The sequence below is a fragment of the Mobula birostris genome, chromosome 12 (genome assembly GCF_030028105.1).
Source record: "Mobula birostris isolate sMobBir1 chromosome 12, sMobBir1.hap1, whole genome shotgun sequence".
Classification (NCBI taxonomy): domain Eukaryota; kingdom Metazoa; phylum Chordata; class Chondrichthyes; order Myliobatiformes; family Myliobatidae; genus Mobula; species Mobula birostris.
In genome coordinates, this window is record NC_092381.1 from 15,326,272 (window position 1) to 15,340,259 (window position 13,988).

General features: G+C 42.6%; 1 protein-coding gene across 1 annotated transcript in view; it reads right to left on the reverse strand.

The window, feature by feature from the left end:
* Positions 1–1,814: 1,814 nt before the first annotated feature.
* Positions 1,815–13,988, reverse strand: part of LOC140206259 (protein BCAP-like) — a 79,442-nt gene continuing 67,268 nt past the window's right edge. The window contains exons 14-18 of the mRNA XM_072274586.1: positions 11,359–11,511; positions 10,855–10,955; positions 6,734–6,896; positions 5,076–5,201; positions 1,815–2,021 (exon numbers count right to left, since the gene is read on the reverse strand). Of these exons, the coding sequence (XP_072130687.1) occupies positions 1,821–2,021; positions 5,076–5,201; positions 6,734–6,896; positions 10,855–10,955; positions 11,359–11,511 (744 nt within the window). The 3' untranslated portion in view covers positions 1,815–1,820. The remainder of the gene's footprint in view (positions 2,022–5,075; positions 5,202–6,733; positions 6,897–10,854; positions 10,956–11,358; positions 11,512–13,988) is intronic.

A 13,988-nucleotide genomic window follows, 5' to 3' on the forward strand; every position in this document is an offset into this window, starting at 1 on the left:
AAGCTTCTTCCCCTTCTTTTCCAGTTCTGATGAGGGGTCTTGGCTTGAAAGGTCAACTGTTTATTCTTTTCCATAGCTGCTGCCTAACCTTCTGAGTTCCTCCAGAACTTTGTGCATGTTGCTTTGGATTTCCAGCATCTGCAGAATCCCTTATGTCTAAGAATACATGAATGTTTTGTCAGTATGCTTAGGATAATTATTTGTATTTATTTAGCACTTTGTACATCCTCAAAATATCTCAAACAATGTCCCAGCCAAAACATTACTTCCAAAGAATTAATTATTGCAAGGTGCAGACATACCCAAGGCAAATTTAAAAATCAGTAATTTACAACTGTGATACAGTCTAGAGTCATAGAGCAATAAAGCTTGGATACAAGCTGTTTGGCTCACCAGACCGTGCTGACCACAGTGCCCACCTAGCCAGTGCCAACTTCCTGCATTCGGTCCAAGTGTTTCTTAAATGACACAATTGTACTTGCCTCAACCACTTCCCCTGGCAGTTCATTCCATATATTCACCACCCTCTGTGTGAAAAATCTTCCCCTCAGGTCGCATTTAAATCCTTCTCCTTTACTTCTAAATGAATGGTTCCTAGCTTTGTTCTCCCCTACTCTGGGGCAAAGACTGTTCTCACTCACATTATGCCTGACTCACTGAGTTCCTCCAGCTTTTGTGTGTTGATCCAGGTTTCCAGCACCTCACCCCACCCCAACAATGCTGCCTGGTCTGCTCTTTTCCAATCTTTTTTTCATTTACAGATTTCCCAAACCTCCAGTCATTGGGGAGAAAAAGGGAGCCGAGGGAGGGTGTGTGAAGAAACGAGAAACAAAGGCAAAGGGATGGGTGCAACTTTGACCCACTTGGTTTCCCACAGCTTCGATCCGGAGGGAGTGAGTGGACTACATTGAGAATGTGGCCAACATGGGAAAGAGTTTGTCAGATTTCATCCTATTGCCAACTGCAGGCTCAGGAAACATGCAAGTGTGGAGCTCATGATATGCCAGGAACAAACCTCCAGGTTTTATTTTATTTCGAGATACAGCACAATAACTGGCTTTTCCAGCCCAACGAACCTGCACTACCCGATGTAACCAATTAACCTACTCACCCATACATCTTTGGAATGCAGGAAGAAATCCATGTAGGCACAGGAAAACATACAAACTTCTTATGCATAGCAGAGGGAATTGAACCTGGGTCTCCGGCACTGTAAATTATTAAGCTAATGGCTAGGCTACCGTGCCGCCCAGATCCCAGCAGCTGCAGTCTCGTCTCTGACTCCTAAGACACAATTTGCTTTAAGACACGGGAGGTATGAGCAGAGGCTACTGCCCTAGGAGATATCCATCAAGCACAATGGAATTGAGACAGGTGAAGGATGAACCACCTGGTCTAGTTGTCAATAAACTCAAAGATGGGCAAGAAGGGAAAATGTCAAATACAAAAGGGAGTCAAAAAGATGATATTGAACTCACGATTTCACAAAACCTTACACATCATCAATATTTTAAACCTGAAAATAATGCACAGGATTATGAAAATTGTTATTTATAGAACTCTGTATCCCAGTTGACAGCACAGGAGATTAACTTATTTTTAAGTAGGAAACAATATTGTTTGAATAGGTTATGAACAAAATTATGAGGATCCATTAAAGCGTCTTAAATTAAATTACTAAAATCAGTTTCAAGTTATTAAAAAAACATTTAAGGTATTCAGTTTAATCATAGTTGACAGCAGCACAATGTTCACATCATTAGCAATTTCCATGACCTTCAATGAACCTGATTTTTGATACTTCTCATCTGGAAGGATTGTCATGCAGTTGAGGAGAGAGTTGTGGGAAGATTGTCAAGCATCAGCTCGGTGTGAAGATCTGTTGTTACGCCGTCTCCAAACATCGTTGTGTAGGATGTTTTGAGGAACTGGATGTAGTTCTGGATGCTCTGATTCTGATTCTCAGATTGTTCGAGGCTGAGATTCAACTCCTGCAGACGCATCTTATGATTTAGATCAGCCTGAGGAAGCAAGAGTCATCTCTTGAGCTTGGAAAGAAAAGTTTCATTATAGAGAGAACACTGGAGAGCTTTATCTACATTGTTTTGCTTTTGAAGAACTTGAAAACTAATGGATCAAAGAGTCTTTACAAACTGTTTTACCCACTGGCTCTTTGCAAGTTTTCTCCAATTTGACCCACATCCACCTTTCCATCTTAACTTGCAGATTAGGCCTTTTCAAGTTCAGCTCCAATTAGCTTTTGAAAATTACTGCTGAAGGTCGTTCCATTATCTTTACAGGTAGTATGCTCTTGATCTTAACTGCTCTTTGAGAATCAGAATTAGACCATTTAGCTCATTGAGTCTGCTCTACCATTCCATCATGACTGATTTAACATCATTCTCCTGCCTTCTCCCCATAACTTTTGACGTGCTTACTGATCAAGAACGTATCAACCTCTGTTTTCAATATATCCAGTAACTTGGCCTCCGCAGCTGTCTGCAGCAATGAATTCCACAGGTGCATCACCCTCTGGCTAAGAAATTCCTCCTCACCTGTGTTATAAAGGGATGTCCTTTCATTCTGAGGCCGTGCCCTCTGGTCCTAGACACCCCCGCTATAGGACACATCCTCCCCACATCCACTCTGTCGAAGCCTTTCGATATTCTATAGATTTCAATGAGATCCTCCCCCTCCCTGGATCACTCTTCTAAACTCGTGAGTACAGGTACAGAGCCATCAACAGCGAACTGTCATTGTTGGATCATACTCATGAATCTCCACTAGACCCCCTGCAATGCCAGCCCATCCTTTCTTAGGTAAGGGGCCCAAAGGTGCACACAATGTGTACAGAGAATTTGTTCCACCTGACATTGATTACTTTCTCTCTTGGTACAATGTTGTCTCATGCTGTTCCATTCAGCTCATCATTCTCTATAATTCTGTTTCTTTATTCAACATTAACACTGTTTCTCACCTCACAGACCTTTCTTGACCAGTCCTTTGGCCTGCCATATTTATGCCAAAATTAAGTACTGATTCAAAATCTATTAATAGATACAAAAACTTGTGAGCATGTACTTGCAAATTCAAAGATGCTTCCAACCAACTACTATCAGACTCTTGAATGTTCCTTTCTTGCACCAAAGATCTCTTAATCTACCTCGTCAGGGAGGAAGGAAGTCTTGATGAAGAGGCTCAACCCGAAACATCAACTGTTTACTCCCCTGCATAAATGCTGCCTGACCTGCCTGGTTGCTGAAGCATTTTGTGTGTGTACCTCTGGAGTTCCAGCATCCTGTGTCCAGGAACAGAGCCCGTTTTGCTGTAGTTACTTGTTGTGTTCTGTATTGTGCTGTGGGCATACTATGTTGGTGTCAGAGTGTGAGGTGACACTTGCAGGCTGCCCCAGCACACACATCCTCGGGTGGGTTGATTGTTAACGTAAACAGTGTATTTCACTGTATATTTCAATATACACGTGACAAATAAACTTGAACCTTGAAATCGTCACAGCCTTTGCACTTTGTTGACGTGAACTGCCCTTTCTCTGTGCCTGCTACACTGTGTTCCACTTTTCACTCTCTTGATGCCTTTATACATGGCATGATCTGTCTGGATAGCATGCAAAGCTTTTCACTGTATCTTGGTATGCATGACAATAATAAACCACTAGTATGAATACTTATTAGCAGAAAACAGATAAAACTGCAGATGCTGGAAAATGAAAAAAAAGTGACTAACATACTTTGAGCTATGCTGCCCCAGCAATCTCTGACAAATCTGATTAACCCTAACCTAGTCATGAAACAATTCACAATGGTCAATTAACTAACTTGGTATGTCTTTGGACAGTGTAAGGAATCAGAGGACCTGGAGAAAGCACATGCATTCCATGGGGAGGATGTATGGAATCTCCTTTTAGAACAGTGCTGGAACTGAACTCTGAACCCCTGAACTCTGAACTTCAGAACACCCCAGAGCTGTAATAAAATTACACTAACCACTACACTACTGTGGCACCAGTACCGATATACTCACTCAAGCCTTGCTGCTAAATATATCATCATACAAAAGAAGCTGGATGACAAAGTATATGGAGTTTGTTCTTTTTACCAGACACAACAAATGGATTTAGTCTGAGGTATTCTGCAAGCCAGTTTGAGAAGATTTGGTTTTGCTTGATGATTTATTGATTTGTGCATTCCTTTTGCTTTGCTGCTAATTATCACTAGATTCTGCATCATTCATTTATCTCATTAGATTTTCATCCACCATCTACTTTAGATGTCCAACAGGGAGCAAACAGTACAGAAATCACATTCCGAAGTAAAACAGGAAAGGAGTGGTATGGCAATAAAACCACTGTTATTGTCAACAGGCAGAATAGTGCCAAGGATATACGAGGGGTGATTGATAAGTTCATGGCCTAAGGTAGAAGGGGTCAATTTTAGAAAACTTAGCACATTTATTTTTCCTACATTTGCACGCTTAGTCCAGCTGTTGTGGAGCATATGGATCCCTCCTTTGTAGAAGTCAGCATCTTGGACCTCCAGAAATGGCCTAAGGTAGAAGGAGATGAGTTATTAAGTTCAAACTTTCTGCATTTTCACTCAAAGAGTTGAACTGCATGTGCATGTAACGAGAGCTGTATAACTCATCTCCTTCTACCTTAGGCTACGAAGTTATCACTCACCCCTGCTGTGGACACATTCTGGAGGTCCAAGATCCCAATGCTCCACGACTGCTGGACTAAGTGTGTAAATGTAGAGGGGACGATGTTGAAAAATAAATGGGCTAGGTTTTCTAAGATTGACTTCGTCTACCGTAGGCCACAAACTTATCAATCACCCCTCGTAGAGGTAGCACGATCCTTTCAAATATTTTGGCAGTGATTTCTCAGCTTCCCCACAGATTTCACTTGAGATTCTTGCTCCGCCCCCATTTGAATAAATGTAATTTTGCTTCATGCTCTTTTCTTCAACTTGCAGATGTTTCCTCAGTGAAGCCCGTACCCTCCTTAACACTGACCGATGTGTTTACACTGACCGATGTATGACGTATACAAAACTCACATGATCTTTGCTTTGTTGAAGCAGTTTCAGGTCATTTGTCGTCCTATTTAACTCTGATTCCAGTCCAAGTATCCTGTTCTGAAATGCTCGTTCTCTAGCTGCAGCCTGGTCTTTCATCTCCCTAACCTGCGAAAGGGAAGGGAACATGTCTAATCAATGAGGAATTAGATTTAAAAACCCATAAACAAGGGGGTATCACAACCATGCCAAAGGAAACAACAAGGGTACAGTGAAACTTTTATCACTCAACTTTAGTGAGAAATTGAATGATGGGTGAACTTAATCAAACATGTAGATCCTAAAGGAGTTTGACAGGCTAAATGCTGAATGGAATAGCCATGAACAAGGGTTTGTTATGTTCTGTGTCCTATGATATGGGCGATCATGGTCATTTCATGATCATGATTATTCTTGGCAAATATTCCCACCGATGTGGTTTGCCATTGTCTTCTTCTGAGCGGTGTCTTTACAAGATAGCTGACTCCAGCCATTATCAATACTCTTCAGAGATTGTCTGCCTGGCATCAGTGGTTGCGTAACCAGGACATATGACCATCCACCACCTGATCACATGCTACACCTTGCCCAAGGGTGACCAACAGGCCAGCGGAGGGAAGGATCGTCTTATACCTCCTTAGATAGAGATGCATCTCCACCCCGCCACCCAAGGGTGCATACCTGTAAAATAAGGGGCCTGTCATTTGAAAATGAAGTATGGGGAAATTTCTTATCTCTGAGGATAGGGAATTTCCATCCATTCTTCTCTCTAATCTATCCAACAATTTCTTTTATACCGACCTACCCCCATATATCAGGCAGGAGGGACTGTAGCTCTAGGACAAGGACTGTTAGGATAGGAAACAGCTTCTTCCCCCAGGCTGTGAGACTATTAAACTCTTGGCCACTACCCAAGTCTTGTGTCATAAATGCACATAATTATTTGTTAATTTACAGTATTTGTGGCAACATTACTTTGTGTTATGTGTGTGAGTTATATGTACTCTGTCATGCACCTTGGTCCGACGGAATGTTGCTTCATTTAGTGGTGTGCATGTATTTGGTTGAATGACAATAAACTTGAAATTGAACTTAGATTCTTTGACCCTGATAGTGGCAGATGCCAGACCATTAGGTATATTTAAGATGGCAGTAGATAAGTATTTGAAAGATTGAGGAATTGAGGGTGATGATAAACTAGCACAACATAGACATTGTCAATGGTGGGTCAGGCATCAGTGGGCCTGACCTACTCCTGCTCCTATTTTATAGTGTTCTTGAATTCTTTAATGAATTTCACAGGTCTCAAATGTCATTCTTCTGATGAATGGTCTCAGCATGACATGCTGACTGTTTGTTCTTCTCAACAGATGCTGCCTGACCTGCTGAGTTCCTCCAACATTTTACATGGGTCACTCTTATGTCACGCACAAACCAAAAACACAAGAGATTCAGCAGATGCTGGAAATCCAGAGCAACGCACACAAAATGTTGGAGGAACTCAGAAGGTCAAGCAGCACCTAAGAACAAATTAATCTCATCTGGGAAAAATTTTTGGTTTGCATTTATACCTACCCTTAAAGGAAAATACAATTCACTTTTTGGTTAAGGCAAGCACCAACAGAAAATCTAACAGCTTCCAGCGCGGGATATGTTTATACCTTTTCACTGACATCATGTAATGTCGCTTCCAACTGCCGGCTCAGAGCTGCAGATTCCCTTGATCGCTCTTCCAGTTGGCAGTTGCTGAGTAAAGCTGCTTCTTCTTGTTTTGCCATTGTCTCATTCAGCTCTTGGTTTTGTATATCAACCTCCTTTAGCTTCCTTCGATCAATAATGATTGAAATTCTTTAATGCACTCAAGCTAGAAAGGTAATCTAAACACAATAAGTTCTGCAGAGGCAATGTGCACAAAATGCTGCAAGAACTCAGCAGGTTAGGCAACATCTAGGGAGAGGAATAACAAGTCAACATTTTGGGCCCATGCCTCTTACCAGGACTGGAAAGGAAGGAGGAAGAAACCAGAATAAGAAGGTGGTGGTGGGGGGGGGGGGCGAATGAGATGGAGAACAAACAAGAAGGTGATAGGATGATAGGAGACCAGGTGAGGGGGAAGCTGGTGGATGGGCGAAGTGGATAAAGTAAGAGCTGGGAGGTGATAGGTGGAAGGGGTAAAGGGCTGAAGAAGAAAGGAAAGGAAGAGGGCATCAGAGGCAGGTGGTTAGCAGATGATGTGAAGAGCAGGTGTAAGAGGGAAGCCAGAATGGGGAAGGGAAAAAGAACCTGAATGCAATTGGAAAATGTGCATACTCCTATCAATGGTACACTGGTTATTAAAATTGCTAACCAACTAAAACAAAAGTATTTAGAATTTCTTTGGCAGGCTCCTATTTGTATACTAGATTTGAATCCAGCCGACATTGCCATCAAATAGATTTAGTCAATGATGATCTCAATGTGAAATGCAGGCAGCAATTGAAAAGGTCTTGTGTTCAAAGAACTCTGGTATTCAGTTTGAGTAAGAAGATCCAATCCAGGTCAACTGCAAAGAGGATATGATCAGATTATTGGCAATTAAAGGCCTACAGAAACCAATTACAAATCCCCATTAAGGTAATCTTAAATGAAGGATGTTAATGGGATTTTATTTTTTGATGCCGAATGTCAGCATGATTAGATGTGGACTTCCTTCACAACTGTACCCCTTCAATCAGAGGATCCAAGTGTTAAAGACCTTAAAACCTTAAGAGATAGGAGTAGAATTAGGCCCTTTGGCTTATAAGTCTGTTCCACCATTCCATCATGGCTGAATTATTATCTCTCTCAACCCCATTCTCCTGTCTTTTCCCTATAACTTTTGACATTCTTACTAATCAAGAACCCACCAACTTTTGCTTTAGATATACCCAATGACTTAGCTTCCACACTCATCTGTAGCAATGAATTTCACAGATTCACCATTGGATGAGTACATTAACTGGTGCAGCAAACTTAAAGGATTCCTGCTACAATTTTCCCTGTTTGTATGAAATGACCAGAACCAGAATCATGATTATTATAGAGTTGTAGAGCAGTACAGCACAGAATCAGGCATTTTGGCCCATCTAGTCTTTGCCAAATTGTTACTCTGCCCATTCCCATCAACCTGCACTCAGACCATAGCCCACCATACCCTTCTCATCCATGTACTTATGCAAGGTTCTCTTAAGTGTTGCAATCGAACCCACATTCACTACTTCCGATGGCGCAGCTGGATTATCAAAGACATTCATCATAATATTTGTTAGGTCATGGTAGGAGTACAGTGCAAGAAAAAAAAATTACTACAAGTTGCAAAATAAATAAATAGTGCAAATAAAATTACCCTGCCATGGACAGTCCCAAGCCTGGCTGTGAAAGGAAGAGGGTTGGGCACAGGGCTAGCAGCCCCATTCCATAAAAACCCAGAGCTTTTCTGCAGGAAGAGTGAGGGAGCTGTACATGGAAAAATCTGCAAGGAATCAATGCTTTTTTTTTTGCAGAAACACAAGAGATTCTGAATATGCTGGAAATCCAGAGCAACACACGCAAAATGCTGGAGGAACTCAGCAGGTCAGGCAGCATCTGTGAAAAGGAATAAGCAGTTAACATTTCGGGCCAAGACCCTTCATCAGGATTGGAAAGGAAGGAAGAAGCCAGAATAAGAAGATGGGGGAAGAGAAGGACTGGCAGGAGATAGGTGAGACAGGTGAGAGAGAAGATGGAAGGATGAAGAAAGAAGTTGGGAGGGGATAGGTGGAAGAGGTAAAGGGCTGAAGAAGAAGGAGTCTGTAAGGAAAGGACAATGGACCATGGAAAAATAGAGGAGAGGAACCAGAAAGAGGTGATGGGCAGGTGCGGAGAAGAAAGAGGGTAGCCAGAATGAAGAATGGATAAAGAGAGAAGGAGAAAGGAGGGGGGGGAAATTAATGGCAGCTAGAGAAACCAATGTTCATGCCATCAGGTTTGAGGCACCATTGCTCTGCCTACCAAAAAAGCCATTATCTCCCAGAGGCCACCCATTTCAATTTAACTTCCCATTCCCATTCTGACATGTTGGACCACAGCCTCAACTACTACCATGATTAGGCCAAATTCAGTTTGGAGGAGCAACACCTCATATTCCGTCTGGGTAGGCAGCCAACACCCCTCCTGAGCCCCCTTTTCTATGTGTCGTAAACCTAAATCCAGGAGGCAAATATGTGTTTACCATTTTCACATCAGAAGCAACCAAGATGATGACTCGTATAATGCGAAAATTAAAGTCACTCGCTTTTCTTTTCTGAATCAGCATTTACTGACAAACATAACCCAACCATTTTTATCATTGTTGTCAAATAATGCCCACTCTCTCCTTGCCCCCTTCCTCAGCTGGTTCAGACATACCAGTTTAAGAGCCATGACAGCCTCAGCAACTATTTGCTAAACACAAAAGTTGACGAGTTTGAGACAGGAGATGGAGGAGGAAGAAAGAAATGGCAAGAACATTTAATGGGCTGTTGACTTTAACAAGTGGCTGTAAGTACAAGTTCTGGTCAGAACTATTCAGGGCTAGTTCATACCACAGCCCCTTGGTATGAACATTGAATTGTCCAACTTCTGGTAATTCCCTCCCCCTCCCTTCCCCTATCCCTATTTCACCCTGCCCCCTCCCTCCTCATGGTTCCGCCTCTTTCTACTACCCATTGTGTTTCCCCTATTCCTTCTTCACCTTTCCTGCCTATCACCTCCCTGCTTCCCCTCCCCCACCCCTTTATCTTTCCCCTTACTGGTTTTTCACCTGGAACCTACCAGCCTTCTCCTTCCCACCCTCCCCCAACCTTCTTTATAGGGCCTCTGCCCCTTCCCTCTTCAGTCCTGATGAAGGGTTCTGGCCCAAAACATTGACTAATCATTTCCATGGATGCTGCCCAACCTGCTGAGTTCCTCCAGCGTGCTACTAGGACTTGATGTTTCAATCCCTATGGTAAGTTGGCACTCTCGATGTTGGCAGTGGGTTTAGAGTGGTGACAAGGAGGGAGGGTAGGTACGTCATCGGGGTCATCAGGTGGGCACCCTCCTTCTTTGACGTTTCGTTGATAAGCCCACGACGCTCCAGAGGGCTCAACGGTGCTACCTGGCATCCCAGATACACCCCCCTCAGTTCCATACCCTCCTGTCTTCATCCTGCAGCCCAGTTGTTGCCTTTCCTTTTAATCCAAATCCAATTGCTGCTTTCTTCCGCTGCACTTGACAAGGACTTGACTGCTTGTTGGAGGGAGTGACCCCTCACCCCCATCTTCTTCAACAGAAGAGTCAAGAGGGATCTGTAATTAGCATCAGTGAGTAACTACTTTGGAGATCAAAAGGAGACAAGATCCACTCTTTAAGACATTTAAATCAGCATAACTGGGCTTCATAAATTATAAAATGGCAAAAAGTCCTGAAGAAGGGACTTGGTCCAAAATGTCAACAGTTTATTCCCCTCCATAGGTGCTGCCTGACCTGCTAAGTTCCTCCAACATTTTTTTGTGTGTTGTTTTGGATTTCCAGTATCTGCACTATCTCCTGTGTTTATAATATAGAATGAAATCCCTGAGCATCAGGAGGGAGCTACCAGTGTATGTCATCTGCTTCACTGCTGAACTACAGTATGTGGCGTGTGTATTCACATCTGGTAAACCAAAATTAGAAAAGATTTATTGACGGGTTCTGAAATGATCTGATGAGCTCATGCAATGAAAAAGATTAGCTGAAACAGGATTTAAAATGGTTGAGAGATTACCAGGAAAGAACATTCAAAGCCTGGAGCAACGTGTGCTTCTCTTCCCTTAAAGACTCCAAGTTTTCCGAAGGGGATTTTTCTCTGTAACTCTGGTCACTGGCCTGCAACATAGGTACAAATGTAGGGTTTCTACAAGATCGCCAATCTTTCTGAAAGCCACACAAGGAAATGCTGAAATTACTAGCAACAACTACAGGTTTGTAAGTAAAACAGAAAGACAGAGCAGAGAGAGTAAATGGAAAACACAGTGCAGAAAGAGATAAAGCAAAACAATCACTAGAAATCCATCCACAATTTCAGCACTTGTTTCTAGAACCTTGCTACTGACATTGCACAATATACAGTAATATCAATAAGTGTTGTGTCCCAAGGCTCCAGAAAAACTCTTGTACACACAAGACTGAAGCTACAAAAGGCTGGGCAGACGAAGCACTCAACTGATAACAACTGTGCTAACATCCATCCACCAATTACTGGTTTTCGCATTAGAAATGGCACCTTCACCTGTAGCTCAGTCAGTGTTTTGGATAAGTCAGGGAACCTTCTCTTGCGACTCAGGAGCTTTTCCTCACACTCGTGCAGCCTTTGTTCAGCTGCCTTCAGCAGCTCGGGAAAGGGCCTCAGCTCCTTCAGACGAGGTTCCGTTTCGTTGTACACCTTCACCGTGAGTTCAATGGCCATTAGAGTGGGAAGTGGTGGACGGAAGATGAGGGATGGGGAGCAAAAAGGTGAATGAAGAATAATAACCGATTAAGCAGATCATAACAACCGTTATGGTGGAATCACCACAATGTAATGTTGTATATGGAGACTATTATAATATTGCTTCCATGGAAAAGCTTTGCAAAAAACATCCCAATAAAAGCAAAATATTGAGATGCTGAAGTAAGAACAGAAAACTTACAAAATTCTCAGCAGCCACAGAGAAGAAACAGAGTTAACATTCTAGTTAATGTCCTCATGATTACAGAATCAAACAATATCCATGCCAAATATCAAGTACCAATTAACACTAATCCCACTTGCTAGAATGTGACACAGCCTTCGAGCCAAGGCATTTCAAGAACTCATTTAAATGCATCTTAAATGTAACCTGCCTCTACCAGCTGTTCAGGCTGTATGTTCAGATTTCAACTGGGTGAAACAATTCCTTACTGTAAACCTATTCTTTTTGTTTAGACCCCGGCAGGAGGAAATGTTTAAGACCATAAGACCCTAAGACAAAGGAGCTGAATTAAATCTTTTGGCCCATCAAGTCTGCTCTGCCATTCCATCATGGTTGATTTGTTATCCCTCTCAGCCCTATTCTCCTGTCTTCTCCCTGTATCCTTTCACACCCAGACCAATCAAAAACCTATCAAACCACATTTTAAATATATCCAATTAACTGGCCTCCACAGCCGTCTGTGGCAACAAATTCCACAGATTCGCCACCTTCTAGCTAAGAAATTCCTCGTCATCTCTGTTCTAAATGGACATCCTTCTATTCTGTGGTTGTGCCATTAGGTCCAAAAATCCCCCACTATAGGAAACAACCTCTCTGTATCCACTCTATCTGGGCCTTTCAATATTTAACAAGTTTCAATGAGATCCTCTCTCAGCCTTCTAAACTCCAGCAAGTACAGTCCCAGAGCCATCAAATGCAACTCATACCTTAACCCTTTCATTCTTGGAGTCATTCTCATGAATCTTCTCTGGTCCCTGTGCAATGCCAACTCATCTTTTCTTCAATAAGGGACCCAAAACTGCTCACAAAACTCCAAGTGCAGTCTGATAAGTGCCTTATAAATCCTCATCTCCACACCTTTGCTTCTATATTCTAGTTGTCTTGAAATGAATGCCAACATTGCATTTGCCTTCCTCACCACCAACTCAATCTGCAAATTAATCCTGTACTGGACGCCCAAGTCCCTTTGCTCCTCTGACTTTTTGAATTTTCACCCCATTTAGAAAATACTTTATGCCTTTATTCCTTCTATCAATGTGCATGACCATACACTTCCCTACACTGTATTCCATCTGCCATTTCTTTGCCCATTCTTCTAATCTGTCTAAGTCCTTCCGCATCAGACTCCCTATTTACATTGAATATAGAACAGTACAACATGAAACCCAGGCTATTCAGCCCATGTTGTGCCAAACCAGCTAAAAGGCAAATCAAAAACACCCAGACACTAATCCCTCCTACCTACACCACGTCCATATCCCTCCGTCTTCCTTACATCCAAGTAGATATCCAAACCTCTCTTAAAAGCCTCTAACTTTGTCACATGGTGTGAGCAGAATCATCTGCAGCTGAACGTGAAAAAGACTAAGGAGCTGGTGGTAGACCTGAGGAGAGCTAAGGTACCGGTGACCCCTGTTTCCATCCAGGGGGTCAGTGTGGATATGGTGGAGGGTTACAAATACCTGGGGATACGAATTGACAATAAACTAGACTGGTCAAAGAACACTGAGGCTGTCTACAAGAAGGGTCAGAGCCATCTCTATTTCCTGAGGAGACTGAGGTCCTTTAACATCTGCCGGACGATGCTGAGGATGTTCTATGAGTCTGTGGTGGCCAGTGCTATCATGTTTGCTGTTGTGTGCTGGGGCAGCAGGCTGAGGGTAGCAGACACCAACAGAATCAACAAACTCATTCGTAAGGCCAGTGATGTTGTGGGGACGGAACTGGACTCTCTGATGGTGGTGTCTGAAAAGAGGATGCTATCCAAGTTGCATGCCATCTTGGACAATGTCTCCCATTCACTACATAATGTATTGGTTGGGCACAGGAGTACATTCAGCCAGAGACTCATTCCACCGAGATGCAACACAGAGCGTCATAGGAAGTCATTCCTGCCTGTGGCCATCAAACTTTACAACTCCTCCCTTGGAGGGTCAGACACCCTGAGCCAATAGGCTGGTCCTGGACTTATTTCCTGACATAATTGACATATCACTATTTAACTATTTATGGTCTTACTACTATTTAATTACTTATGGTGCAACTGTAACGAAAACCAATTTCCCCCGGGATCAATAAAGTATGACTATGACTAGTGTATAGTCCATCTGGTCCAGGTGAATTATCTACTTTCAGACCTTTCAGTTTCCCAAACTCCCTTAGTATTATCATCATTGGTATTATCATT